General features: G+C 48.3%; 1 protein-coding gene across 2 annotated transcripts in view; it reads right to left on the bottom strand.

The window, feature by feature from the left end:
* The window catches only part of LOC147723053 (uncharacterized), a 193,899-nt gene that overhangs the window by 61,061 nt on the left and 106,369 nt on the right, over window positions 1-26,469 (bottom strand). For both annotated transcript variants that reach the window (XM_086965424.1, XM_086965425.1), the window contains 2 exons: window positions 22,198-22,305; window positions 12,733-12,835 (listed from right to left, as the gene is read on the bottom strand). In XM_086965424.1, coding sequence (XP_086821550.1) covers window positions 12,733-12,835; window positions 22,198-22,305 — 211 coding nt within the window. The remainder of the gene's footprint in view (window positions 1-12,732; window positions 12,836-22,197; window positions 22,306-26,469) is intronic.

Consider the following 26,469-nt stretch of genomic DNA (forward strand, 5'->3'; position numbering starts at 1 on the left):
GTATGGACAGTGATCACAATCTCCTGTCCATGCAACTCATCTGAGCAATAGACACCACATTTACTGACACGGGCACAACCCCACTGCTGTCCACTAGGGAGGTACAACCATCTAATTGTAATCGCCGCCTCAGGTGGCACATGGTCGCTAAGAAGGGACCCTGGAAAGCATTAGGGATTTACTGGAGCTGAAGATACTCGAGCTTGACTCATATAGCCCTATTCCAATGGCCCCACTGGATTCCAAATCCGTTGAAATATCAGGAGACTACGGGAAAGATAGGAGAGTTTTTTTCCGTATAAAAGGATAATGGGGGTCGCAAACAACACTCCACACAAGCAACAAATCAGTGGTATACTGTCCTATGTCGGGAAAGGAGTCAGGAGCTATCGCTAGCCCTTAGAGCAAAAGATCGGATAAAAATAACTAGCGAGAAAGATCTACTACCATAGGTGAAGCTAAGCGGGCGTGGGAAGAAAAGCACTGGCAGGAGCTCAAATCCGCTGCCCAGTTGAAGGACTACCTCATTCTGGGAGCTCATTAACATCAGTATAAGGAAGGGAGATGCCCCAATTCCAAACTACATCATAGGTAGCCAATGGTTTGAGCACTTCAATGGCCGTATTTTGGGGGGGCTCACCGCCAGAGCAGGGGCCACGGCTGGTCAACTCTGGGATTCCTGATTCGGAGGATGCATTTGGGCTCCAAGAGGTAAAATCTGCTATTGCAAGTATCGCGCCGGGCCCAGATGGCCTTCCTGGTGACCTGATACGCCATGATGGTGAACTTTGGGCCCTCTTCATCCTCCGGGTTCTGAATCGCATCGCGGGTGGCCACCCTGTTCCAGATTACTGGAAGGGAGCCGAGGTGGTGACGATCTTCAAGAAGGGGGATAGGGAGGATCCTGCCAACTACAGGCCGATCAGTTTAATCGACGTAGTGCAGAAAGTGGTTGGCAGGGTCCTCCTTACGAAACTGAGGTCTTGGATAGACGAGGATGAGGTTCTGTCTCCTTTCCAGGCAGGATTCCGGCAGGGGGTGGGCACAATGGACCAGGTCTTCAGATTTTTCACGATTTACTGGAAATCTGTAACAATTGAGAAAGGCAGCCTTTATTTGGCATTTATTGACTTAACAGCCTTCGACCTGGTCCCTCGTTCCAGGCTCTGGCAGGTCCTGTCTGACTTTGGCATCCCCTCTTGATCTTGGATCGGATTGTACGCCTCCATGAGGGTAACTATGCCAGAGTTCTGTGGGGCAGACAGGGTCACTTGACCGAGAGAGTAGCGGTAGAGAGAGGGGTACGCCAGGGTTGTGTCCTGGCCCGACTGTTTTCCCTTTTTGTCAACGGGGCGGTGGAGCACCTGAGAGGACCCTGCCGACGCGCCAACCTTGACAGGGGAAAAATTGCCCACGCTGCTTTTTGCAGACGATACCCTTCTGATCTCTAAAAGTCCGATGCGATGAGAGTCCAGAGCTTGTGCATAAATACAACTAAAACCAAGCTAATGGCTCTGGCCCCATCTAAGCGTTTTAGAAATACCATCAAGTTGGATGACTCCCCTTTAGAATTAGTCGAAACTTTCGACTATTTGGGTGTACGGGTCAACAACTTGATGAAATGGAACTCTCATCTGTCAAAGATGTTTCTCAATCACAAACGTGTGGCGGGGGCTATTGCAAGGCACCAGCGCCTTTCCCATAGTCGACCTGTTGCCCCAGCTATCAAGGTCTATGAGGGGAAAGCCTTGCCCTCGTCCCTGTACGGGGCAGAACTGTGGGGATTCAAGAACATCATGGAGCTAGTGAGATCAGAGAACAAGTTTTACAGGGACCTGGTCTCGCTTCCTCCATCGACCCCTCTGGTCCCTCTCCGCCATGATTTTGGGAAACACTCAATAAGGGATATAGCAAAGCTACGCCCTCTTCTATTCTTGGTACGCCTTAGAAGGACCCCAGAATTGTACAACTATGCCTCCGGCCTGACCGAACTGGTCCGCATAGATACAGGCCATAAGATAGCCCCCACTAGCTGTTTCAATTTGAATACCCAGGATATCGGTCTAGCAGAAGCCTGGGAAAGCCAGACCCCGCCACCAAAGCAAGTAGTCAAGAAGGCCTACTGGGAGTGGGTGTCCAACGAAGCCATACAAAATTTGAAACATGGCTTTCTGACAGAGGTTTTTAGACCTCAAGCCTACCCCCAAATTGGAAACCTTCCTAGATGTTATTGAATCCACGAGAGACAGGGAACTGTATCTGAAGTGGAGGTCTGGCACACTCCCTCTGAACGACTGCACAGTGGGGTGGAAACACACGAGGGTGAGGGAAAGTGGGTGCCCTGGCTGTGCTTTTCCCACGGAATCCATTCCCCATTTTCTCGTTGCCTGTCCAGTGTACAGACAGGCGAGAAGAAGATGGTTGAAACCTGTGTGCTCCAATCGGAGGGCCAAGAACTACAGGGAGGCATTGCCTATTCTCACAACAGACACCTCCGTCCCCAGTGTAATTTGTGGGACAGCAAACTATTTAGGATGTGCCTGGTTAACTAGATGTAAGCTCCTCCAGGTGAACAAGTTGTAGACTACGGAGCTCCAGCAATGTCCCTTTATTTTTGTGGTCTTTATTGTATATAAATTGTTCTTAGATTCTGTGCAACTCTCTAATGGACTTTATATCGAATAGTTTCTTACCTGTCGGTGTAGTTTTGCAGCTTGAAGATCTTTCTGGATCCACTATGCTGTGCATATTCCGCAATCTGGTGGTTGGGTCCGGAATCGTAGTCTTTTTTTTCCGTAGCCCAGGTGGGCGTCGACGTCCCACCATTTGGTGTACCTTCGGTGACGTCGGCATGCTTCCGGCGGAAGCTACCACCCTTGGGCGCCATCTTCGGATTCTTTAGTGAATCCATGGCTATGTTTGTTAATCCTTTTTTAAACTTAATTCTTTTCACGTATCCTGTAAGCTTTAACTTTCTTTCCTTTTCTATGCGTTTCCACCTTTTTTCCAGCCTCATCTTTCTGGCGGAGGCGGGTGGGTTAGCTAGTGAATCCAGAAAGATCTGCAAGCTGCAAAACTACACAGAGGTAAGAAACGAATAGTTTCTTACCTGTCGGTGTAGTTTTGCAGCTTGAAGATCTTTCTGGATTCACTATGCTGTACATATTCCGCGGTCTTGTGGTTGGGTCCGGATTCGTAGTCTTTTCTTTGTTTTTTTTTTTTGGTAGCCCTTGTGGGTGTCGGCGTCACACCTCCTCGGGTGCATTTCCGGTGACGTCGGCATGCTTCCTGCGGAGGCTCCCACTCTTGGGCGCCATCTTCGGATTCTTTTTTCCGTGTTTCGTCCGTTTCCGAAGCAATGGCAATGTTCTACTTAGGTGAGAATGTTTTACCGCTATGTCCTTAAAGTCTCTCACTTCTCTCCCCTTTTCTTTTCCCCCCTTTTTTTTGACCACCTCTTCCTTCTCCAGCCTCATCTTTCTGGCGGAGGTGGGTGGGTTCGCTAGTGAATCCAGAAAGATCTTCAAGCTGCAAAACTACACCGACAGGTAAGAAACTATTCGTTTTGCAGCGTGAATCTTTCTGGATTCACTATGCTGTGCATAGATTTCGTAGCGGTTTCTCATTTCCGTGGTGGCTGGGTGGAAGATGAGCTCTGGTTTCTGAATATATGCTGGAGCACCCTTTGTCCGACTTTTGCTTCCTTGTTCATCTGAACATCCACGCAATAGTGCTTCCTGAATGTGTGCACCGAAGCCCATGTTGCTGCCAGGCATATGTCTTGTATGGGTGTATTGGCCAGGAAGGCTATTGTAGCCCCCTTTTTCCTAGTGGAGTGGGCGCGTGCCCCCTCTGCCAGTTCTTCTCCTGCCCTTTTGTGGCAGAGTTGGATTGTTTGCGCGATCCATCGTGCAATAGTGGTCTTAGTGACTGCTTTGCCCATGTAACTGTTGGCGAACGACACAAAGAACTGTTTCGTTTTCCTGTGTCCTTTCGATGTAATGCATGACCGCCCTTCTGGCGTCCAGGGTATGCAGAGCTCGCTCTGCGCTAGTGGTTGGTTTTTGGAAAAAACTCGGTATCTGTGTGGACTGGTTCATGTGGAACCTGGACACCACCTTCGGCATGAAGTGTGGGTCGGTCCTCATCACCACCCTGTCATTGTGTATTTGTAAGTAGGGCTCCTGTAGCGTTAGCGCTTGCAGCTCGCTCACTCTGCGTGAGGGCGTAATTGCAACCAGGAAAGCAGTTTTCATAGTTAGCATCTTCAAAGAGGCCTTGTGAAGCGGCTCGAAGGGCTCCTTCATGAGTTCCGTCAGGACCACGTTTAAGTTCCATGCCGGTGGTGGCACCCGCCTGGGTGGTGCAATCCTTTTTGCTCCTTCGAGGAACCTCTTTACAACTTGTGATGTGAAGAAGCTTCTGCCCATCTCACCCCTTGTGTATGCCACTATAGCCGCCAGGTGAACTCTCAAGGAGGACGAGCTGAGCTTTTTGTCCAGTAAGTGTGTCAGGTACTTCAGTACCGTGGAGTCTTCATTTTATTGTGAAGTCTCTCCCTCCTGCACCACATCGTGAACCTTTTCCACTTTGCGACATAGCACTTCCTTGTGCTGGGCCTTCGTGCCTCCCGAAGGACCCTGAGGGTGCTCTCTGGCAGTTTTAAATGTGCGAATTCGATGTCCTCAGGAGCCATGCTACTAGGCTCATGCTCTCTGGTTCTGGGTGCAGCACCTCTCTGTTCTGCATGGAGAGCAGGTCCTTTCTCCTGCTGAATCTGTGGGGCGCACACTGCGCCATCTCCATGATCTGCGAGTACCAAGTCTGCCTCGCCCACTGTGGCGCGACCAGTATCAGGGTCATGGTGCTCGCCCTGCACTTGCTCAGTACTCTGTGTATCAGCGGTATCGGGGGAAAAGCGTATGCAAATTTCCCGGACCAATCTATCCATAGGGCATTCCCAAGGGACCCTTCTTCGTGTTGTCTGGATGCGAAGTTTCGGCATTTCGCATTCTGGCGTGTTGCAAACAGGTCCACTGATGGTGTTCCCCACCTGTTGAACAGCCTCCTTGTCTCCTGAGCATTGAGCTCCCACTCGTGGGATGCCGAGGGCTGTCTGCTCAGCCAGTCTGCCTGAATGTTCTCCTTGCCTGGTAGGTGTATGGCTAGCAGGTCTATCTGGATAGGGATGGCCCACCTCCATATCTCCTGCGCCAGCGTCGAAAGCGTTGTTGACTGTGTTCCACCCTGTTTGTTGATGTAGAACATCGCCGTGGTGTTGTCTGTCTGTAGCAACACCCTCTGCCTGTACAGTCTTGTCTGGAAGGCTTTCAGTGCAAGGAAGATTGTCTTCAGTTCTAGGTAATTGATGTGCTTTGTCGCATCTGCTGGCGTCCAAAGACCCCTCACCTTGAGTTCCTCCATGTGAGCGCCCCATCCCTTCAGGGATGCGTCCGTGGTGATGGTCACTGTCGGAGTTGGGAGTGTAAGAGGCTGTCCCCTTGTTAAGTTCTCCAGGGTCCACCATGCCATCTCCTTCTGCACTGCGTGCGTCACCACCACAAGATCCTCCCAACTGCCCGAAGCCTGTGACCATTGTTCCTGTAGCCATTCTTGCATGGGTCTCATGTGGAGCCGCACATTCGACACTAGGTGGATGCATGATGCCATCATACCCATCTTGCTCGCAGTCCTCACTGTCCGAGCTTGCCCCTTCCGGTATAGGCGAGTTTCCTTGACCAGTGCCCTTGCTCTCTTCTAGCTGGGGAACACTTTGCCCTGTAAGGTGTTGATCTCTGCCCCCAGGAAGATCTTCACTTGCTCCGGCTCCATTGATGATTTCTTCCAATGGACGGAGAACCCCAAGTTTATGAGTGTGCTCGTCACTGTCTGTGCATGCTGCTTGCACTTCTGGTACGAGTTTGCTTTCACCAGCCAGTCGTCGAGGTAAGGGTATACGTGTATCCCCTGTCTTCGTAAGTGCGCTGCGACTGCCGCAAGGCACTTCGTGAATACCCTCGGTGCTGATTTCAGTCTGAAGGCCAGCGTTGTGAACTGGTAGTGGCCTCCTCCGATAGCGAACCTGAGCATATGCTTGTGCTTCTCGTTCATCGGTATGTGTAAGTAGGCGTCCTTGAGGTCTATCGTGACCATGAAGTCTCCGACCTGCAACTGCGGCAGCACCTCCTGCAAGGAGGTCATTTTGAACTTTTGTGTTCTTATGAATGTGTTGAGGAACCTCAGGTCTAGGATGGGTCTCATTTTGTCGTCGACCTTTGGTACTAGGAAGTACGTTGAGTATATTCCCTTGTTCCTTTCCCTGAAGGGAACTCTTTCTATGGCCTTCTTTTGTAGAAGTTCTTGCACTTCTTCCTGAAGCCTCGCCAGATGTTCTTTTGCTGGTGGCTTCCCCCTTGGTTTTCTGTTTGTTGGTTTTCCCTCCAACTCCAAGCAGTATCCGAATTGAATGATGTTTAGGATCCATTTGTCTGATGTTATTTCTCTCCATTCCTGGAGATAGAACTTTAATCTTCCTCCCACTGGTGTCATGTGGTCGTAGGTCATTAGATTGTCCTGACCCCTTCGTACGTGGTGCCCCCTGGGATCTTTTCTGTGGTCTGCCCCCCTCTTCTATTCTGGCCACGTCCATTTCTCCCTCGAAAGGAATGACCCCTTGGTTGGTATTGCCAGGACTGCTTCTGGTGACCTTGCTGAGCCTGCGAGTCTGCCTGGTGCGTCTGCTGGAAGGCCTGGTGCGATGTACCTGGCTGGTTTCCACCTCTCCCGCCGGGCCTCCGTGCCGGGGTGCCTCTTCTGTTGCCTCTGAACTGCAATGCCCCCATGGATCTTGCAGTCTCGTTATCTTTTTTGAGTTGGCCTAGTTTGTCGTCAACCGTTGCTCCGAAAAGTCGCCGTTGAACGGTGTGTTCAGGATACTGTGTTGTACCTCGGGTTTGAACCCTGAGATCCTGAGCCAGGCGTGTCTCCTTTCCGTGACACCCATCATCATTAGCCTGCTGGCGGTGTCTGCTCCGTCCAGGGCCGTCTTAAGGCAAGAATTTGCCGCGTTCTTCCCTTCTTCGATCAATTTATCGGCCTTCTGCCTGGCATCCCGGGGTAGGTCCTTCACCAAGTGCCCCAGCCCCTCCATGATCTGGTACATGTGCCTGTTTAGCAGGGCGTTGGAATTAGCCATGCGCCAGTGGGTCGCGGCATTTCACTCGATCCTTCTCCCCACCAGATCCATCCTCTTGCTCTCCTTATCCGGCGGTGGGCCCGAGGTAGTAGATACGCTCGCCCTCTTCCTAGCTGTGGCCGTGATAATGGAGTCAGCGGAGACATCGCCTCGAATGTAGGCCGGGTCCTTCGAGGAGTGTTTGTATTTTTTCTCTGTTCTGGGAGTTACCGCCTTGCATGTTGCGGGCTCTTTGAACGCTTCCTTTCCTTGCGCCAAGACGCTCTCGAGCATTGGGAGGAACTGGCTTCTTGTTTGTGTTGGGAGCAATGTCTCTAGCAGGAAGTCTGCTTTCTGCTTTTCTTCGTCGAGTTTTAACTTGAATGCAGTCGCGGCAGATTGTATCGCCGAGTTGTATGCCCCGATGTCGTCCGGCGGCGAGGGTCTCTAGGGTTATGAGTCGACCGCCTCCTCCGGGCTCTCGGTGTCGACATCTAGGTAATCCTCCTCGCGTGGGTCAGAGGTGACCGACTCGGCGTCCACTCTACTGCCCTCTTCGTAGCTGTAATCCTCGTAGGGATTTTCTTCCGCTTCCCGGTCGTCGACCATCTCGTCGCTAGGCACCTGGTCGTCGACATGTTCCTCTTCCTCCTCGACCAGATCTAGCACGGCGTGCTTGGTCTTGTGTGGAATCGTGAAGGCACTCATCTCGGCGGCGACCTCCTTTCTCCGCTGCAAGAGGCTTTTCCTTTCCACCTCGGCCGCGTTTTCGGCTTCGGAACGTTCGGCTCCCCTCTTTGGCGCCTGGTTCGGCGTCTAGATTTTCGTCGTCGACGGCTTGGACGTCGAACTGGCTTTCGGGTCCTTGGACGTTGCCGAGGCTTTAGGGTTTTTCTCCCTCGACGTCGATCGGTCCCTTTCGGCGACGATCTTCGACGCTTTCTGCTGGTCAACAGCCTTCGGCGCCAGGGACTCCTTCTCCGAGGATCCGCTGGGCCTGCTCGTGGTCGCGGACGGCAGATGTCGCTGCGTCGGCGCCTTCGGGCTCTTGGCCTCGTACTTTCGAGACTCTGGGTCTCTCGTGTTCTTATGGGAGGTCGAGTCTCCTACCTTATCAGGTGTCTTCTTGTAATCGGTCTTTACGACCGTGTAGCCGTCGTCTTCGGCGGCAGCGTTGTCCTCCTCCTCTGAGGACCCCCCCAGCTCGTACAGCGATGGCGTCGGGGATTTTCCTCCGAGGGCGGCGTGTGTTACCCTCTGTCTCTTCCTCACACGGAGGGTCTTCTGGGCGAAGACGGCGCAGGCGTTGCAGTCCTCGCTTCTGTGTTCTACCGGTAGGCAGAGGTTGCAAACCGGGTGCTGGTCTTTCTGTGCGTACTTGTGTCTGCAGTTCGGGCAGAACTTGAACAGCGTGTTGTCCATCTTCGTGCGTTCAGGCCTCCCTGAGCGCGTGGACGGCGACGATCGTCGAAGTTCGAGGTTTTCACCTTTCTTCTTCGTCAATGTTCTGTGAAGTCTTCTTTAGTCTTCTTCTTCCAATATCTCCTCCAACTTCCACTCTTCTCAGTACTTTCTCCAAAAATGTCTGGAGCCCAACGGGAACGATCCAGACCCGACAGCGGAAAAAAGAATCTGAAGATGGCGCCCAAGAGTGGGAGCTTCCGCAGGAAGCATGCAGACGTCACCCGAAATGCGCCCGAGGAGGTGTGACGCCAACAAGGGCTACAAAAAAAAAACAAAAACAAAAACAAAAACAAAGAAAAGACTACGAATCCGGACCCAACCACAAGACCGCGGAATATGCACAGCATAGTGAATCCAGAAAGATTCACGCTGCAAAAGTGTTGTAGTCTCACCCCGACAGGTGTTATATGGTAGGGGGGCAGTGACAGGGCGTCACGGTTTGTTATTGGCAGAGGATCTGGAATTGTTGTTTCCTCTTCCTCTGCCCTTGAGGTTGTTTCCACGATAACCACCCCTGTTTTTATTGTAGGTGGATTGTGTACCCCCTTTATTGTACTGTGTCTGCTGTGTGGATTGGCCTCTTGAAGGTCCTCTAGTATTGGAGCGACGAAAGGAGCCACCCCGAAACTGCTGTGACTGCAGAGCCCCCATGGACTTTGCAGTCTCGGTGTCTTTTTTTATTTTTTCAAGGGTGGTGTCAACCTCAGGTCCAAACAAGTAGTCTGGGTTAACTGGCTGATTGAGGATAGAAGTTTGTATTTCTGGTATGAATCCAGAGATTCTCAACCAGGTATGTCTCCTTAACATAACGCTCGTGTTAATGGCCCTGGCTGCAGTGTCAGCTGCGTCTAGCGCGCACTTGATGGAAGTATTGGTTATAAGCTTTCCTTCTTGGATTAGTAGTTCTGCACCCTCCTTGTACTGATCTGGTAGGTGTTGCAACAGTGTCTCAAGGGTATCATAATGGGCCCTGTCATACCTGGCTAAGAGTGCCTGAGTGTTAGCAATGCGCCAGATGTTAGCTGCCTGCGCTGCCACCCTCTTTCCTGAAGTTTCCAGTACTTTCGACTCTGTCAGGAGGAGGAGCATCACCTGTAGTCTGGGAGTTTGCTCTTACGTGCATTAGAAACAACTAATGAGTCCAATGGCAACTGTCCTCTTATTTAAGTAGGGTCCACAGGTGGTCTATATTTCTTATCAATCCTTGGGTTTAACACCCTGGCCCTGGTGGTTTCTTTAAAAAGGTCACCAGCATGCTTAAGGACCCCTTTTAGCATGGCAGGGTCTTGACTGTTCTTTCTGAAGTGGAAAAGGTGTCGACCAGAAAGTCTTCTTCCACAGGGTCAGCATGTAGCTCGACGTTATGGTTACTTGCCGCTCTTTCAATAAGGGCGTTAAAGGCAGTAGTGTCCTCAGTAGGAGATGTTTTCACACTGTATACATGTGTGTCAGGGGCAGTGTGCGGATCCCTAGGGTCAGCCGGGTCTGCCCATGGTTGGTTTTGATTATCGGGATCAGTGGCCACATGATAAGTGTCTTCCTCATTTTCGTCATCCCCTGCATCCACATCTGAGTATGTGGGTGAAACAGTCTGAGGTTCCTGCCCATAGGATTGGAGGGGTTCCACAAGAGCTGGTGATGTTGTTGAGTCCCTTTTCTTCTTTAAGGTAATCTTATATGACTCCATGGGTGTTTCTGGTAATATTTTCCTTTTATATATGGACAGTCTACCAGTTTCCAATTCGATGAACTGCCTCGACTCCTGTTCTTCAGGCTCCTCTGTAGCCTCCACATCCGTCGACACTCTTAATGGCTCTGATACCTTTTTTTGGTTCGAACATCTTCGGACGCACCGTGGGTGGCAAACCGAATTTGGTGTTGACGCGGGTTGAACGTTTCCGACCAGCTTTGGTGTTGGGGCCTTCTTCGGCCCGACCGCTGTAGCCTTATCTTTGATGCGTTGGAGTGACTCCGACACTTCTTTGGCTATGAATGGATTCTGCTGCGTCGACTCGACAAGGTCCTTGGAGCCAGTCTTCGTCTTGTCCGCAGGCCTCGACCGAGGATCGACCCCTTCTTTCGGTTCGAGCCTCTTGTGTGTGTCGACTCATTTTGGAGTTGGCCTCGTTGGTTAGACAGCCTTGACTTTGGTCTTCGGTGCCCCAACCTTCGGTTCGATGACCTTCTTGAGCTTTTCGGTATCGACGGCCATTTTCTGTTTCTTCGGCTCCGAGGGGTTGAGGCCTTGGAGCCGATCAGAGTTAGTTGCACTTTTGGTTTCGGTTTTGGCAGGGATGCTTTCGGTTTCGATTTCTTTGGATCGACCGATGGCAGTTTTGATACTGATGGCTCTTTATTAATGTTCGAAGCCGGGCCTTTATGCGGGGCTGTAGAATGAGTCTGTAGATCTCGGGTAAGGCCTTGTGGCGATCCCTCGACCTGAGCCTTATTGAGTGAGTCATCATTGGCCCCCGTATAGCCGGTTGGGCCTAGCTCCTCGCCTGAGCTATCTTCTACGGCCCCAAGGGCCTCTGCGTCGTCTCCTACCTCTTCGACAAAGTTTTCGTCTTCTTCTAGCACCTCTTAGTCTTCGGCGTCATACTCTGAGTCATGGCCCGAAACCGGATCCGAGTGGTCTTCCCGATCCTCCAGATCAACGACCTCTTCGTTTTCGGTCCCGAAGATGTTTTCTGGAATAGGCGCTGATCTCTTCGACTCCAATCGAGCCGCGCGTCAAATCCGAAGAGTTTTCTTCGACCTGAACCCGGCACAGGCCATACAGTTGGCTTCGTTGTGATCTGTGGACAGGCACTTGTTGCACACCGGGTGGACATCGATGTGCGGGTATTTTGCATTACAAAGTTGACACCTTTTGAATGGGCTTCTTTCCATAGTAGATCGAAGATCGAGTCGAATGTGTGACTCCTTGATGTCCTCTCGAAGCAAAGTTATCGGTACCGAACGAAACAATACCGACGCTGTCGAAAGCCTTTTGGCTTTGTAAAAAGTTTTCCTAACTTGAGCTAAGATAGTAACATCCGAACCCAATGGCGGAAAAAAACAATCTGAGGATGGAGAGGATGCCCATGCGCACTGTAGTCCAGGGGAGGAGCCACCTATCTCGTGATACTTCGAAGACTCTTCTAGGACAACAGTGTGCAATCATCCGGACTCAACACTAGGCGGCGATCTATGTACAGATATGAATTCAGCAGCCCACATGCCTCGAACGTACTGCTCAGGAATAACTGGAACAAGAACTAGGCACCGATCGAAACAATACCGACGACCCCCAAGGCCTTTTGGCCTTTAGAAAAGTTTCCGAACTTGAGTAAAGAAAAGGACATCCGAACCCAATGGCGGATAAAAAACAATCTGAGGATGGAGAGGATGCCCATGCGCACTGTAGTCCAGGGGAGGAGCCACCTATCTCGTGATACTTTGAAGACTCTTCCAGGACAACAAAGTGCAATCATACGGACCGAACACTAGGTGGGGATCTATGCACAGATATGAATTAAGCAGCCCACATGCCTCGAACATGGGCTTATCGTTTTGCAGGCAAGTAAACTGTCTTGAGGGTTGAATTTCTGGGCACTATGTGGTGCCCGAAATCTTACTTCACCAGAGGGAGCCTTGTGGAAGTGATTGACTCTAAACGTTAAGATACCTTTTCAAAGATCATTATGGAATCGACCACTAGATTTGCAGCCCATTCAAAGTATGTGTATCCATAGCCCAGAGCCTCAAATTAGGGAGAAGACATTTTTCAGGGCACAATCACCAAAAGAAAAGAGGACAACAAGATACACGAAAAAGGATTACATTATCAAGTGTGGAAAAAGGACAATAGAGAAAGGGATAGAAAGTTGGAAGGACATGCTGGAAAGTAAGAGAATGCTGGAAGGAGGAAGATGGATAGATAAGTTAAGAGATGTAAGAGGTGAAGGATGATACTTATTAATGAATGAGGAAGGGAGTTTCATGGCTAACTCCTCTGATTCTTACAGTGCCATGGGTAACAATGGAAGAGGCTGAAGTAATGCAGATTTTAGAAATTCCAAAATAACGATACAGTTTGACTTGTACGATACCTGGAGGACCAAATGGATGTTCTAATAGTGGTGGGATAGCTGGGGTGGCTTGTGAAAGTGGATCAGCACCACTCCTTGCTCTGGCGACCTTCTCAGCATGTGCCTTGAAATACAAAAGAAGTCAGTTAAATTGTTTTTCTGTAGACTGCAGTAGTTTATCCATCTACTAAATAAAATGAAACCTAAACTGCAACCACAACACTATTTCTTTTTAACTTGCAATCAGAGGAGGACTAAGGGTCCTTGAATCAGTCAGTTGTTACTGGGTAGTTTACAAGTGGCACCCCAATAAAAGCAACAATTAATGTTTTTAGAAAAAGATATCAAGTTATTCCAATTTGACAATGGACTGTAGGAACTCTATTTGTGCAGTCATGAACCACGCCACCAGAAATTGGAGCGGTCAGGAAACTGGAGAGTCGTGTACACCAGTGTAAAAGACAACAAAACCAGAAGTGGTACATCTGTAGAGCTGCCATTATCCCTCCAAACTGTGCTCAAGTCCAGGAAAGCCTGGAGAGTCTCTTTGATGTTTTGACATGTGTAGGGCAAATAGGATCAGTATGATCTGCATAAGAACAGTTCAGCCAAAAGCCTCAAGGTCACAGCTAAAAACAAGACCACCACCTGGGTCACGGATTTGATCCATCACATTAATGCATGGTTTTTGTTGAGTTTGCTCAAACTGTGCCTCTAAAGTGCATACATCTTGTGTAGGGTATAGTTCTTCCCAATTTCGAAAACATCTGAACCATATTTATAACCATTGAGGTTACAGACTGAAAAAGCAGTAGAGCTTAACACTGAACTCAAATGTTCCTACAGAGTACTGGGGTCAACGGGTGACAACAGTGGGTGTGCCTGGGATGTGAAAAAATTAAAGTACATCCAAATATCTTGAGGTTTTACATAACATCTGTTCAATTCAATTACCTTTATTCGACCTTAGATGATAAGACCATAAAAGTACAGAAATTCATAAAAAGCATATTTTGTGATCTGATACATTCCAACACATTCCAATAGCTAGCCAAAGATATAAGTCTTTCTAAAAACAGTCAATATTTTTTCTAGATAATACAGCCCTAAGAAACCTTGCTAAAACCACATATTAGGAAGCAATTGCAGATATAAAAATGCCGGTCTACATTGCTTGAAATTTAAAGATTTCAATATAGGGCAATAAAGGCTCTCCTCAGATCAGTGTATAATTTTCAGAAAAGCAAAGTGTGAATCGTTGATTGTTTCGACATGCTGTCACAAGAACATAACATTAAATCCTTTGACCAATTATTCACATTTGGAAAGGTTGTCAACTGGTAAAATATGTTGTCTAAAATGTGTTAAGACAAATCTATTGTGTGCATTTAAAACGTTAAAAAGATATGGTGGCATTGAGCAAATGGTTAAAATCATTTGGTTATGATAGACTGAAGATTTAATTAATTCCACTGATAGTCTCAGATCTTCGAAGTGTTTTAGGCACTCTGTGGGAGTTAGTAGAATGCCCTCCTTCAATGCGTAAATATTGCGCATTTTGGTGGAGCTTTTGCCTACCTTCATAACGAAAGTTTTACTTGTATTGAATCTCAGCTCCAAATTTTCCATAAAATGCACTAAGTTATCAAGAAGTTGCTGTGGGGCAAGTGGAGTACGCCCCGTAAGTACAGCGGTGTCCACATAAAGCAGGACGGGTATTGGGTGCTTTTTAATCTGTGGCAGATCCAAGTTGGCAAGGGTATCACCTAGGTTATTGATATACAAAATGAACAGGAAGTGTGGTAGTACGCAACCGTGGCGAACTCCTTTTTCAATATTAAAAGCACTGGTACATTAGCCCTTTATACCAAAACTAACCCTGACAACACATGTGACCTTCTTCTAGTCTTCACAAATTCCTAACAGTTGACTAATCTCACCGAGTGAAAAACACAAATTTCCCCTTTTCATCATTCTAAAACAAAAACATCAATCAACATTTAGTAGCCTTGAGTGTGTGTAAACAGCACACTGATTCAGTAATTCTTTCAAAAGATCCCTGCCACACTATCTCACAGGAGTTGATGCCCGGACTTAGACTTGCAAACACCTGCCGATCTGGAGCCAATAAAAGCTGTAGCACAGTGACCAATTATAAAATGGTCATTTCGTCTGGAACTCAAGATCCAAAATTGATATGAGGTTGCTATTTTTTTGGTAGGTGGCTAAAGGTACAGCAAATAGGTTCACAGTCCTCATTTGTTTACCTGTTCTATTGATCCTTTCAGCAAGATGTGTAGAGGAGGAGAGGAAAAAGAAGGAGGAGCGACAGTGATGGCTGCATAGGTATACAATATGTGGCTCTATAACAGCCATCATGGAAATGTACATTCCCTTGGTATCAATACTGTAGATGGATATATCATCTACCCATACATTCCTCACCTAACGTGTATGTACTCCATCCAGGTTTGTGCCTGGAAACACCTACAACCCCCCCCCCCCCCCCCAAATCATGGCACTCTTTTAGGAAGAAGGTGGAGCAGTGAGGAATTTGCAGGAAGATTATGTATCAATCAAGAACATGGTCACTGAAGTAAAGCAACTTTTACGTCAGACTGATTCATCTTCCAGTAGATTCCTCACCATACGAGTACCAAAGCAGTATCTCGGAGGGATGTGGTATTCAGTAGTGTTAGTTAACCAAGTTAATCATCAAATAAGTAATAGGTAGTTGAAGGAAGACATAGCGTGCCTTAAACCCAGCCTATGCATCCATGCTTTTGCCTTGGTATGATGCAGGAGGAGGAAATAAAAATGGATGGGTAATTGTAGGAAGCTGGCTCTTTATATACTATAGCAAAGTAAGGTATAGTGTGCACACTCCAGTAGAAACCCAAAGGTAGGCCGAGGTAAAAGTAGATAATACCGTACTCTGTATTAGTGGTAGTGTGGGTGAACAGTAAGGCTTTATCAGAGGGTAGTGTGAAGCATTTATTGTCCACACTCAAAGGCAAAAAATTATGTCACACACCGACTGAACTCAGACAAATTTGTTTCTATAAAAATATTATTTATTTATATTTTATTTTATTTTCTAGAACCAAGCCAGGCCTGGTACAGGTAAATATAATAAGACTTTACAAGAATAATGCAGTTGAAATGCAATTGGTTTGTTTACAGGTAGGTCAGTGAAAAAATACTTTAGCTACTCTTGTGATTACTTTGTACGTTACTTTTCAAGTTACTTTTTCTACTCAGTGTGATATGCCTACATATCACACTGGGACACTTCCTAGAGAAAAGATAATTAATTCAGTTTTTGTACATATGCAGTTTAGCTTTTCATATAAACCAGCTCCACACAACAACTTTTACAAGAATGCAGTCCTATGGGTGAAATCAATGTTATCATTTGTAAGGGCACAGGGTAAAGGGGGATCCAAGACAGCACACAAAGAACACCCACAGCGGAACAGGGGCGGCTGGGTGCAGGGTGCTATTTTGGAGTTGAGTGCCCGGTTTTCAATGTGAGTTGGCGCTTCGGAAATTTTGCACCACTAAAGAGTCTAATGGAGGGTGTCCTTTAATATAGGTTGGATCAGCGGGTGCAGGCCTATATTTCTTTTCTATTCTTGTAATTTAGTACCATAGTGCGTACAGGATCTTTCAAAATTTCTGGAGCATGATTAATGACTCCTTTGATCATGTAATGGTGAACTTGTGGATTGAAGCCCATGTTGCAGCCAGGCATTTGTCTTGAATGGGTGTGTTAGCCAGGAAGGGTATTGTTGCTCCCTTTTGCCTGGTAGAGTGGGCCTGTGCCCCCTGTTAGTTCTTGACCCGCCTGTTTGTGGCAGAATTGTTAAGTTTGTGCAATCCATTATGTGATGGTGGCCTTAGTTACTGGTCTACCTAGGAAACTGCTTGCGAAGGACATTAAGAACTGCTTTGTTTTCCTGTGCTCTTTAGTTCTTTCCATTTAATGCATTACTGCCCTTCTAGAGTCCAGTGTGTGCAGTGCCCTCTCTGCGCTTCTGGATGGTTTCTGAAAGAAGCTTGGTTTCTGTATTGTTTGGTTCATGTGAAACTTTCACACCACCTTTGGCATAATGCGTGGATCTGTTCTCATCAACACCCTGTCATTGTGTATTTGGATTGAAGGTTCTTGTAGCGTTAGTGCTTGCAGTTCGCTTACTCTGCGTAGCGAGGTGATTGCCACTAGAAAGGCTGTCTTCATCCCGAGCATTTGTAGTTAGGCCTTATGGATGGGTTCAAAAGGCGCCTTCATAAGCTCTGTTAGAACTAAATTAAGGTTCCATGCCGGTGGTGGCATCCTCTTTGGTGGTGCGATCCTTTTAGCCCTTTCCAGGAATCTTTTTACTACTTGTGATGCAAATAAGCTCTTTCCGGTCTCTCCTCTTGTGTAGGCTACTATCGCTGCTAGATGTACTCTCAGCGAAGTAGAACTTAGGTTTGATTTTAGCAGGTGTGTTCAATATTTTAGCACAGTTGATTCCTTTGTCATCTTTTAGTGTACTTTTACCTTGATGTACCATTGTGTGAATCTTTTCCATTTTGCAACATAGCACCTCCGTGTGGTAGGTCTCCTTGCCTCTCGTAGCACCTGCAGTGTGCTTTCTGGCAGTTTCAGGTGTGCAAACTAGGTCTTCAGGAGCCATGCAGCTAGGCAGAAGTTCTCTGGCTCGAGTACCTCTCCGTTTTGGATGGAGAGTAAGTCCTTCCTTTTCCCGAACTTGTGAGGTGGTCCCAGCGCCATTTCCACTATTTGTGAGAACCATGACTGCCTGTCACACTGTGGTGCCACCAGAATCAGCGTCATGTTGCTGGTTGTGCACCCTGTGCATCAGTGGTATCGGGGGAAAAACGTAGGCAAATTTTTTCGACCAGCTTATCCATAGGGCATTCCCCTGGGATTGTTCCCCTGGTTTCGACGTATTAGCATTTTGCATTCTGGTATGTTGCAAATAGGCCTATTGTTGGTGTCCCCCACTTCTTGAATAGCCTTTGTGTTTCTTGTGCATTGAGCTCCCACTCGTGGGATGCCGATGTCTGTCTGCTGAGCCAGTCAGTCTCCACGTGGTCCTTTCCCGTGAGGTGTATAGCTAGGAGGTCTATCTTGAGTGGGATGGCCCGTCTCCATATGTCATATGCTAGTTTGGATAGTGCGACTGATTGCGTTCCTCCCTGTTTTTTGATGTTGAACATCGTTGTGGTGTTGTTGGTTTGTATCAACACTTTACCCGTACAGTTGTTTCTGGAAGGCTTTTAGTGCGAGGAACACAGTCTTCAGTTCCTGGTACTTGATGTGCTTTTTCGCATCTGTTGGGGTCCACAGGCCCCGCACCATGAGTTGGTTCATGTGTGTTCACAATCCCTTCTGGGATGCGCCTGTGGTGATGGTCACTGTTGGGTTTCGTGGTGTCAGAGGCTTCCCCTTTGTTATGTTCTCCTTGTTCCACCACACTATCTCCTCCTGCCCTGGGTGCGTTAAAGCCATTAGATCTTCCCAACTCCCTGTAGCTTGAGACCATTGCTGTTGCAGCCATTCCTGTAATGGTCTCATGTGGAGCCGTATATTGGGGACTAGGTGCATGCAGGATTCCATCATCCCCATGATCTTGTTCGCGGTCCTCACAGTCCGAGCTCACCCCTTCTGGTACTGACGTGTCTCCTTCAGCAGGGCAAGTGTTCTCTTGCCGCTGGGGAACACTTTGCTCTGCATGGTGTTGATCTGTGCACCTAGGAAGATCTTCACTTGTTCTGGTTCCATTGAGGATTTCCCCCCAGAGTATTGAGAATCCCAGTTCGGTTAGCGTCTCTGTGACCCGCTGGGCATGTTCTTTGCATGGCTTGTAGGAACTTGCTTTTATTAGCCAGTCCTCGAGGTAGGGGTATACATGAATCCCTTCCTTCCGTAGGTGAGCTGCCACGGCTGCGAGGCACTTGGTGAAGACACTTGGTGCGGATTTTAGTCCGAAGACCAGGGCAGTGAACTGGTAGTGTGCTTTGTCGATGGAAAATCTCAGTAGATGTTTGTAGATGTTTGTGCTGCCTGTTCATGGGAATGTGTAGGTAGGCGTCTTTTAGGTCTATGGTGGACATAAAGTCTCCGTCCCTTATCTGAGGGAGGACTTTTTGAAGAGATGTCATTTTGAATTTGTGTTTTTATGTATTGGTTTAGGAACCGTAGGTCCAGGATGGGTCTTAATGTTTCGTCCACCTTTGGTATAAGGAAGTAGTTGTTTCTTTCTTTGAATGGTACTGTTTCTATGGCCTCTTTGTGGAGGAGTTCTTGTGCTTCCTTTATGAGTAGCGTTAGTTCTTTTGATGTGCGCGCTTTCCTTTTTGGTTTCCGGTTTGGTGGTTTCTTTTCCAGTTCTATGCAGTATCCGAACTTTATGATGTTCAGTATCCATTTGTCTTATTTTCTTCCATTCCTGGAAGAAGTGTTTTAGTCTGCCTCCTACTGGTGTTACATGTTCGTTGATTTTAGTCTGTGTAACCCTTTTGTTGACTTAGTTGTGCTCCTCCCTTAGAGGTGTGGTGTGGGTGGGCACGCTTAGTGGTGTGGAGTCACTTTGAGGTGGGTTGCTGGCCCCCTCTTCTAGTTTGCCCTCGTCCATTCGCCCTCCCGCGAAAGGACTGGCCCAGAGGCTGGTATTGCCAGGCTTGTTTTTGCTGGCACTGCTGTGCTGGATTGTCGCCCTGGTAGCTCTGCTGGAATGTCTGATGTGACGTTCCCAGCTGGTTTCCCCCTCTTCCGCTTGGCCTCCGTGTCTGGGTGCTTCTTCTCATTCCTCTGAATTGCGTTTGGCGAGTTTCTCATCCACTGGCGCTCCGAACAGGGTTTCTCCATTGAAGGGGGTATTCAGAATGTTATTCTGTACTTCCGGCTTCAAGCCGGAGATCCTCAGACAGGCATGCCTTCTTTCTATGACTCCGATCATCATGAGCCTTCTGGATGTGTCTGCCACATCCAGGGCTGATTTCAGGCAGGAGTTTGCTATATTCTTGCCTTCCTCCACCAGGTGGTTTGCTCTCTGTTGGTATTGCTCAGGGAGGTGTTTGAGCAGCTGCCTGACCTCGTCCCAATGCTGGTACGTAGGTCTGTTGACTAGAGCATTAGAGTTGGCAATGCGCCAGTGCACTGCTGCATTCCTCTCAATTTTTCTTCCAGTGAGGTCTATCATCTTACTTTCTTTGTCTGGTGGTGGACCTGAGTTTATGGGAAATGTTTGCCCTTTTCCTGGCTGTTGCTGCAATGATTGAGTGAGCCGTGACGGATCCCTGGATGTAGGGAGGATCTTTAGAGGAGTGTTTGTATTTCTTCTCTGTCCTAGGTGTGACAGAACTGCAGCTTGCTGGTTCCTTGAATGCCTCCCTCTGGTGGTCCGGTACACTTGGTAGCATGGGGAGGAATTGACTCCTGGTTTGAGTGTGGAGCAGGGTCTCTAAGAGGAAGCAGGCTTTTGGTTTTTCTTTCTCCAGTTTCACTCCATAAGCTGTTGCCACGTTCCTGATAACCATGTTGTAGATACCAATGTCATCTGGCGGCGAAGGCCTCGAAGGATACGTCTCCAGGGTCTCTTCTGGGCTTTCGGCGTCGAGGTCCTGCCAATCTAGGTCCTGCACCACAGAGGATGCTGAGCCCAAACTTGTGGGCTTGTCTTCCTCGCCATACTATAGGCCCTCTTCATCTTGGTGTTCTTGGGGCTCGGGAGTTTGGCGGCTCTTCGGCGTCTAACTCCTCTTAGTCTTCGACCATAGTCGTCGCCGGCTTAGACGGGATGGTGAACCTTTTCATCCGCTCGAATTATTTTTTCCTTTGCAGGATGTTCTCCATTTTGGCCTCAAGCCTTCTCTTTTCCTGTTCCGCGTCGAGTGATCCGGACGATCTCTTCGACGTAGAAGTAGCCTTCGGGTCCTTTTCTTTCGGAGTCTAGCGCGCCTTTTTGGGGACTTGATTCGACGACCTAGACTTTTGTGTTTTGGCCGTCTGGGAGTCCTTTTCGAAGGATCCGCTGGGCTGTTTGTCCTTGGATGCGGCCGTCAAAATTTTCGGTGCCAGTGCTCCTTTCGTGGACTTAACTCTGTTTTTCGAGATTCTGACTCAGGCTTTCGAGTGTCTGATGGGGGTTTAGGGGTCGACGTCTCTCCTACCTCGATTTTTTTTATCGTTCTCTACGACCGTGTAGTCATCTGCTTCTTTGGCGATGTTGTCCTCCTAACTGGAGAGGCACAAGTCCTGAAGCGACGGAGGTTGACCTTGGCCTTGCATGTTGTTGTTGGCTCTCCTCCGTCTCCCTCCAATCCTGATAGTCTTCGGGGTGAAGACTGAGCAGGCGTTTCAATCCTTTCTCTCGTGATTGACCGGCAGGCAGAGGTTGCAAACTGGGTGCTGGTCCTACTGCACGTACTTGTGGTGGTAATTGCGGAAGAATTTTAATGGAGTTTTGTCCATCCCTGTGCTCAGGGAGCCCCCTGCGTGCGCATTCTCCGTTGGACATCAGTCTTTGATGTTCTCCTTCATCGTCCCGGCGATCTGGTTTCTGGATGTATTCTCCAATCTTTTTTGGTAGATCAGTCTTTTCCTTCTTTTCTCCAAAAACTCTGGTACCTCTCAGTGACGATCCAGAGAACGGCGGAAAAAAGAATCTGAAGATGGCACCCAAAGGTGGGAGCTTCCGAAGTAACGGGCCGACATCGCACACAGGAAGGACACCAAAAGGTGGGACGTAGACGCCCACCTGGGCTACAAAAAAAAAAAAAAAAAAAAAACAAAGAACGAAAATAAAAAAAAAAGACTACGATTCCAGACCCAACCACTAGACCGCGGAATAATGCACAGCATCGTGAATCCAGAAAGATTCACGCTGCAAATAAATAAATAAACGATATATACATACACACACTCCACTGAAAAAAGGGAAAGAGGCAGCTGAACGCGGAGAGCATACAGATCAGCATACCAGACCCTTCTTGCCCAGTATGGAGCGATCAAAATCAGCTGTTCCCGGTCCTCCAGCAGTTTAAGCAACACAGAGCTTAATTAGGAGACAGATCAGAAGGCTGGATCGGCAGCAGTTCGGTGGTTCTCAATACTGCTAAAAGTAAGCCGAGGCTTAGGGTATAGCACTGCTAAACATGGCTCCACATAGGACAACCTGTCCATCAGTAATGTGATTACTGTTACTTGGAAAGCTGAAACATTGTTTCACGTTGATTTATGTGTTGAACATGAACAAGCAAGATTATGGTCTGACGCGCTACTTCTAATTCCTCTTCTCGAACCAGCATGCCCCAGTCTTCATCTCGCTCATCTTGCCTCAGCTACCTACCTTTGTACAGCACTCTGCTGCTTGGGAACAAAGCCCAAGCATTGTAAATCATAAAAATACATAAAGTGAACATGTTACTTTAATAGATTTTTGCAGTCATACTTAAAACCTCATATTTACTTACAGTTTCTTCTTTCACTTTCAAACAGTAAGCCTTTAAAATCTCACTGAGTTCCTGTGTAATGGTCATTAGGAGTACTGCTTCAGCATCAGACTCAATTTCATAAGTTTCCTATAAAACAAACCAAAAGAATTTAAACACTTAATCGTACAAATTCAAAATAACCACTTATTAAGCATTTCTCTAGCATCAACAGACACAAAAGGCAACCAGTACTGCTTAATCTTAAAAAGAAGCCCAAATAAACACAAACAATCCTTCCACTCCTCACTCCTTAGTGCTATCCTCCATTTCTTTTTACATTTGCAGCTATTGATATTTGTACAAAAGAAATCCTAGCAAATGTATTAAGTTTTATCCCAACAAAGGATACTTTTGACACTTGCGAAAGGCCATGTCATAGCGACGGGTTATCCAAAACTGTGTCAACCTACTACTATCTACTCTATGTATTAAACCTTCCCACTGCAGGGCTACCATAACATGATATCTATTGGCGTCGAGAAGACCTAACGGCCCGATTTGACGACCGGAGTGCAAACTAATGTTAAAGAAGGCTATTGGTACAGATGGCGATAAATACAGACGAAACCCAAGGCCTTTTGAAAAGTTTTCTTGATTCCGAACTTGGAGTGCTGGAAAGTACATCCGAACCCAATGGCGGAAAAAAACAAACAATCTGAGCCTGGAGAGGATGCCCATGCGCACTGTAGTCCAAGGGAAGAGCCACGTATCTTGTGATACTTCGAAGACTCTTCCAGGACAACAATGTGCAATCATCCGGACCCAACACTAGGCGGCGATCTATGCACAGATATGAATTCAGCAGCCCACATGCCTCGAACACAATGCTCGTCCTGAGCAGAGGTGTCACACCTACTCCCCCAGAATGGGCTAGTGATCGAAGTGGAGCTTCAAAGGCCTGCTGCCTTTGTAATGTGGCCCACAGCCGCTGCTGCTGGGCAACCCCCGGTTTACACCCTCACTTTGGGTGGGAAACCCTAGAAGAATAAAAGCTGTGCCCACCTCTACCAACTCCACTCCTAAAGTGGGGGAGGCGAGGTACAGCACATCTTTCAGTCCCTGCCATCTTGAAGATGGGAAGCCTCCTTTAATCAGGGCTAGAACTATGCCCCCTCCCACAGGACGGTGGCATAATTTAGGGTGTAGTCACCCCTGGTAAGGTGCTCATTGGCTTTACCTACTACTACCCTGAAAACGGCCCAAAATGCAGGGTTTAGGTGGTTCGTCCAGACCGGAAAACTAGATCTGTGATGACCTAAGAAGAAAGAAGACGTTCCTGAAGCCGACCCTGCAGAGAAGCCAGAAGAGGACTGCCTTGACCCGAGCCTTACCGGCCTGTCTCCAGCCTCGAAGAGCCTGCGACCAAAAGGAGACTTGTCTTTTAGCCAGTGACGTCTAAAAACCCTGGGAGGACTGCTGCCTTTGAAAAAGGCTCCAACCTCCTGTGGACAGCGGACCCATCCAGAAGAAATCTACTCCAAGGGCTCCAGGTCCAGCTGAAACTGCAACTACTGACCAATCTGCACCAGGCACGAGTAGTTCACATGCCCAGTGAAGTCTTCGCAGCGATCCGGACCTAGAGTTCAGCGTTGGCTCATCGCCACAATGGCACCTGCAGTGCGACTCCAGAGGCTCCCCCTGATCGCGACTCTCTGGTATGAATACTGACATTGAAAGTCACCCCTGCAATCGATGATCCTGGGCCTTGGTGAGCTGAACTGAACTGATGGTGCACCCATGACCCCCTACATCTCTACTTACATGTGCTGTAGTTAATCTCCCTTCAACAACCTCCGGTGCAACGCCTGCAGCCTGTTGGTCGACAACATAATCCTCATTGAAGAGTATTGGTCGCCGGCCACTAAAATTGCACTCTGCCGCTGGTGGTATATGTTAGGTGCTGCTTTACGGCTTCCCCAGTGCTTAACCTAACCCCCAAAGCTTAGTCCCTGCACCAGTTTCCTTACCTACAAGCAGTGTGGCTTTGAGCACCCCCAGTCTCCATCACAATGCATTGGGCCAAATTCAGGTTCTAACCTCTGCACCCTGCCGCCCCTGTCCCGCTGGTGGTGCAGTTTTGGTACTCACCTGACCCTTGCTGCAGGGGTGTGGAATTCAATAAAATATCTACTAGTCCATGGGGCAGGTTGCTTTATAAATCTACTTGTCTTGTAGCAAAATCCACTTGTCCCTTTAGATGCCATGTATTGCGGCAACAAATTATGGCAGCAATCTCATTCTATAAGAGCTCTGATATAGCCTTCAATTATGCCAGGGCTAATACTATAGTAGTGCTTGAATGCTTGCAATCCCTTTATATTGCCATGTTTCCGCAGATCTACATACTTGGGCTAAAGGTAGTGGTAGGCAATAGTTCCAGGTTTAGAATGCCCTTTTGAGTCAGTGCAAACCTACTAACTTGTATGTTTAAAGGGTTTTTAACAACTCTCTAATCTTTCCCATACTGAGAAATGTTGGAAATGTAATCCTGACAATGGCAGACGTAAACCTTTTTCCAGAGTTGGGAAAAAAAGTGGTTGACGGTAAAGCGAACTTGCAAACACTCATGCTTATTTGCTTATGCTAAAATGCAGTTCACAAATATTTTCTAGGAGTACTTTTTGTCATACTAATGTAAATTCTTGGCAATTCACTAAAGCCGTATAGCTGCACTTAATGCAAGGACTTATACCATGGGTGCACTTTTTAGACTTTAATAATTAGGCCCCTAATTTGGTCTGGAGCGGACCATGACCTTTTGCGCTTATTATAATTCTGTCTCTCTCTCTGTATCAGCTGGTTTCGCTGTGAGCGACATCATTCATCTTTCACAAGGAGCATATAGGCACAGAAAGAAGTTTTGTTCAGTGCCAGTAACTACTGTGGCAGTGTGTGCTTTTTGAGACCAGAAACAATTTTTGCTTTTGCCAATCTTTGTTATAATGGTGAGGGCCCGGCAGCTCCCTGTGAGAAAGTGCCACCTTTCTTGCATCGGTATGCCCCCACTTTTTTTCTGAACTGTTGATGTGCTTTGACTGAGTGTGCCCTAGGTTCCTGCCAACCAGGTACCCAGGGCCTGTGTTCCTACCCTAAAACTGTGTTGAAACTAAAACCCAATTGGCATCTCTGGCCACCTGTCAGCCCCTAGTGAATTGCACCCTAGGTACCCAGGGCATGGTGACCAGAGAAGTCCTCTGAGGGCTAAAGCACTTATTGTGCCACCCTCAGGGGCCTTGTACCCGGACAGCCACACACTGCCTTTGCAGGCTGAGTGTCTAGGTGCAGGACTAAACAGAGTCGACCTGGTTTACATCCCTGTGTGCCATGCCCACAGAGCCCACTGCCCTGGCATACTTGTCACCCCGCTAGCTGGGCGCCCTATGCCAGAGGTGTGGGCACAGGTGCATGAGCCCTGTGCCCCTACAGTACCCAGGGCCATTCCTGGGCACTGTAAGTGCAGTGATGCCATTAAGATTATATGGGGCTGGGAGGTTGTCATTACGAAATCCACAGCACCATAATGGCTACACTGAAGACTGACAAGTTTGGTATCAAACTTCTCAGCACATTAAACCCACACTGATGCCAGTGTGGGCTGTAATGTAAAATGCACCAGAGGGCATCTTACAGATACCCTCTGAAAACCTAACCTAAAATCCACGTTTGGGCTGAGTGGCTGCAGAGGCTGCCACACAGCAGACATGTTGCTGGACCCATGGGTGGAGAGCCCCCTGCTCTCCTGTGCCTGCAACAATGCACATTCTGGGCGAGGTGCTAGGTTCCCTCCCCCAGGATGGGCAGGGGGAAGCTTCACAGGGATGCCGCCTCTGTGAGCTTCTCCAGACCATTTGCTGTACCCAGCAACTGGCCCCCACCAGTCCTGACCCCCACTCTGGCGGGAAGACTGGCGAGAAAAAACACGTCAGGAAGGGGGGTGTGCCAGCCTGTGCCAACCCCACCCCATAGGTGGGGCAGACGAGGTGAAGCACTACCCCGGGCCCCGGCCATCTTGAAGATGGGGGGCCCTACCCAATCACAGCTAGGCTCCTGCCCCCCTCCCATAGGAGAGGAGCAGGCTAGGGGGTGTACTCACCCCAGGACAGGGAACTATTGGTCCCAGTCCTTGCCCTACCTGTAACCCCCCTAAAGTATTTAGGGGATCCCTGTACCTTCTTTCCTCAGAAAAGAAGATAAAGACCCGCCGTGCAGCTGCTAACAGGACGACAACAACTGGCTTGGACCTAGCCCTAC

This window comes from Lissotriton vulgaris, chromosome 4_1, assembly GCF_964263255.1.
Source record: "Lissotriton vulgaris chromosome 4_1, aLisVul1.2, whole genome shotgun sequence".
NCBI lineage: Eukaryota > Metazoa > Chordata > Amphibia > Caudata > Salamandridae > Lissotriton > Lissotriton vulgaris.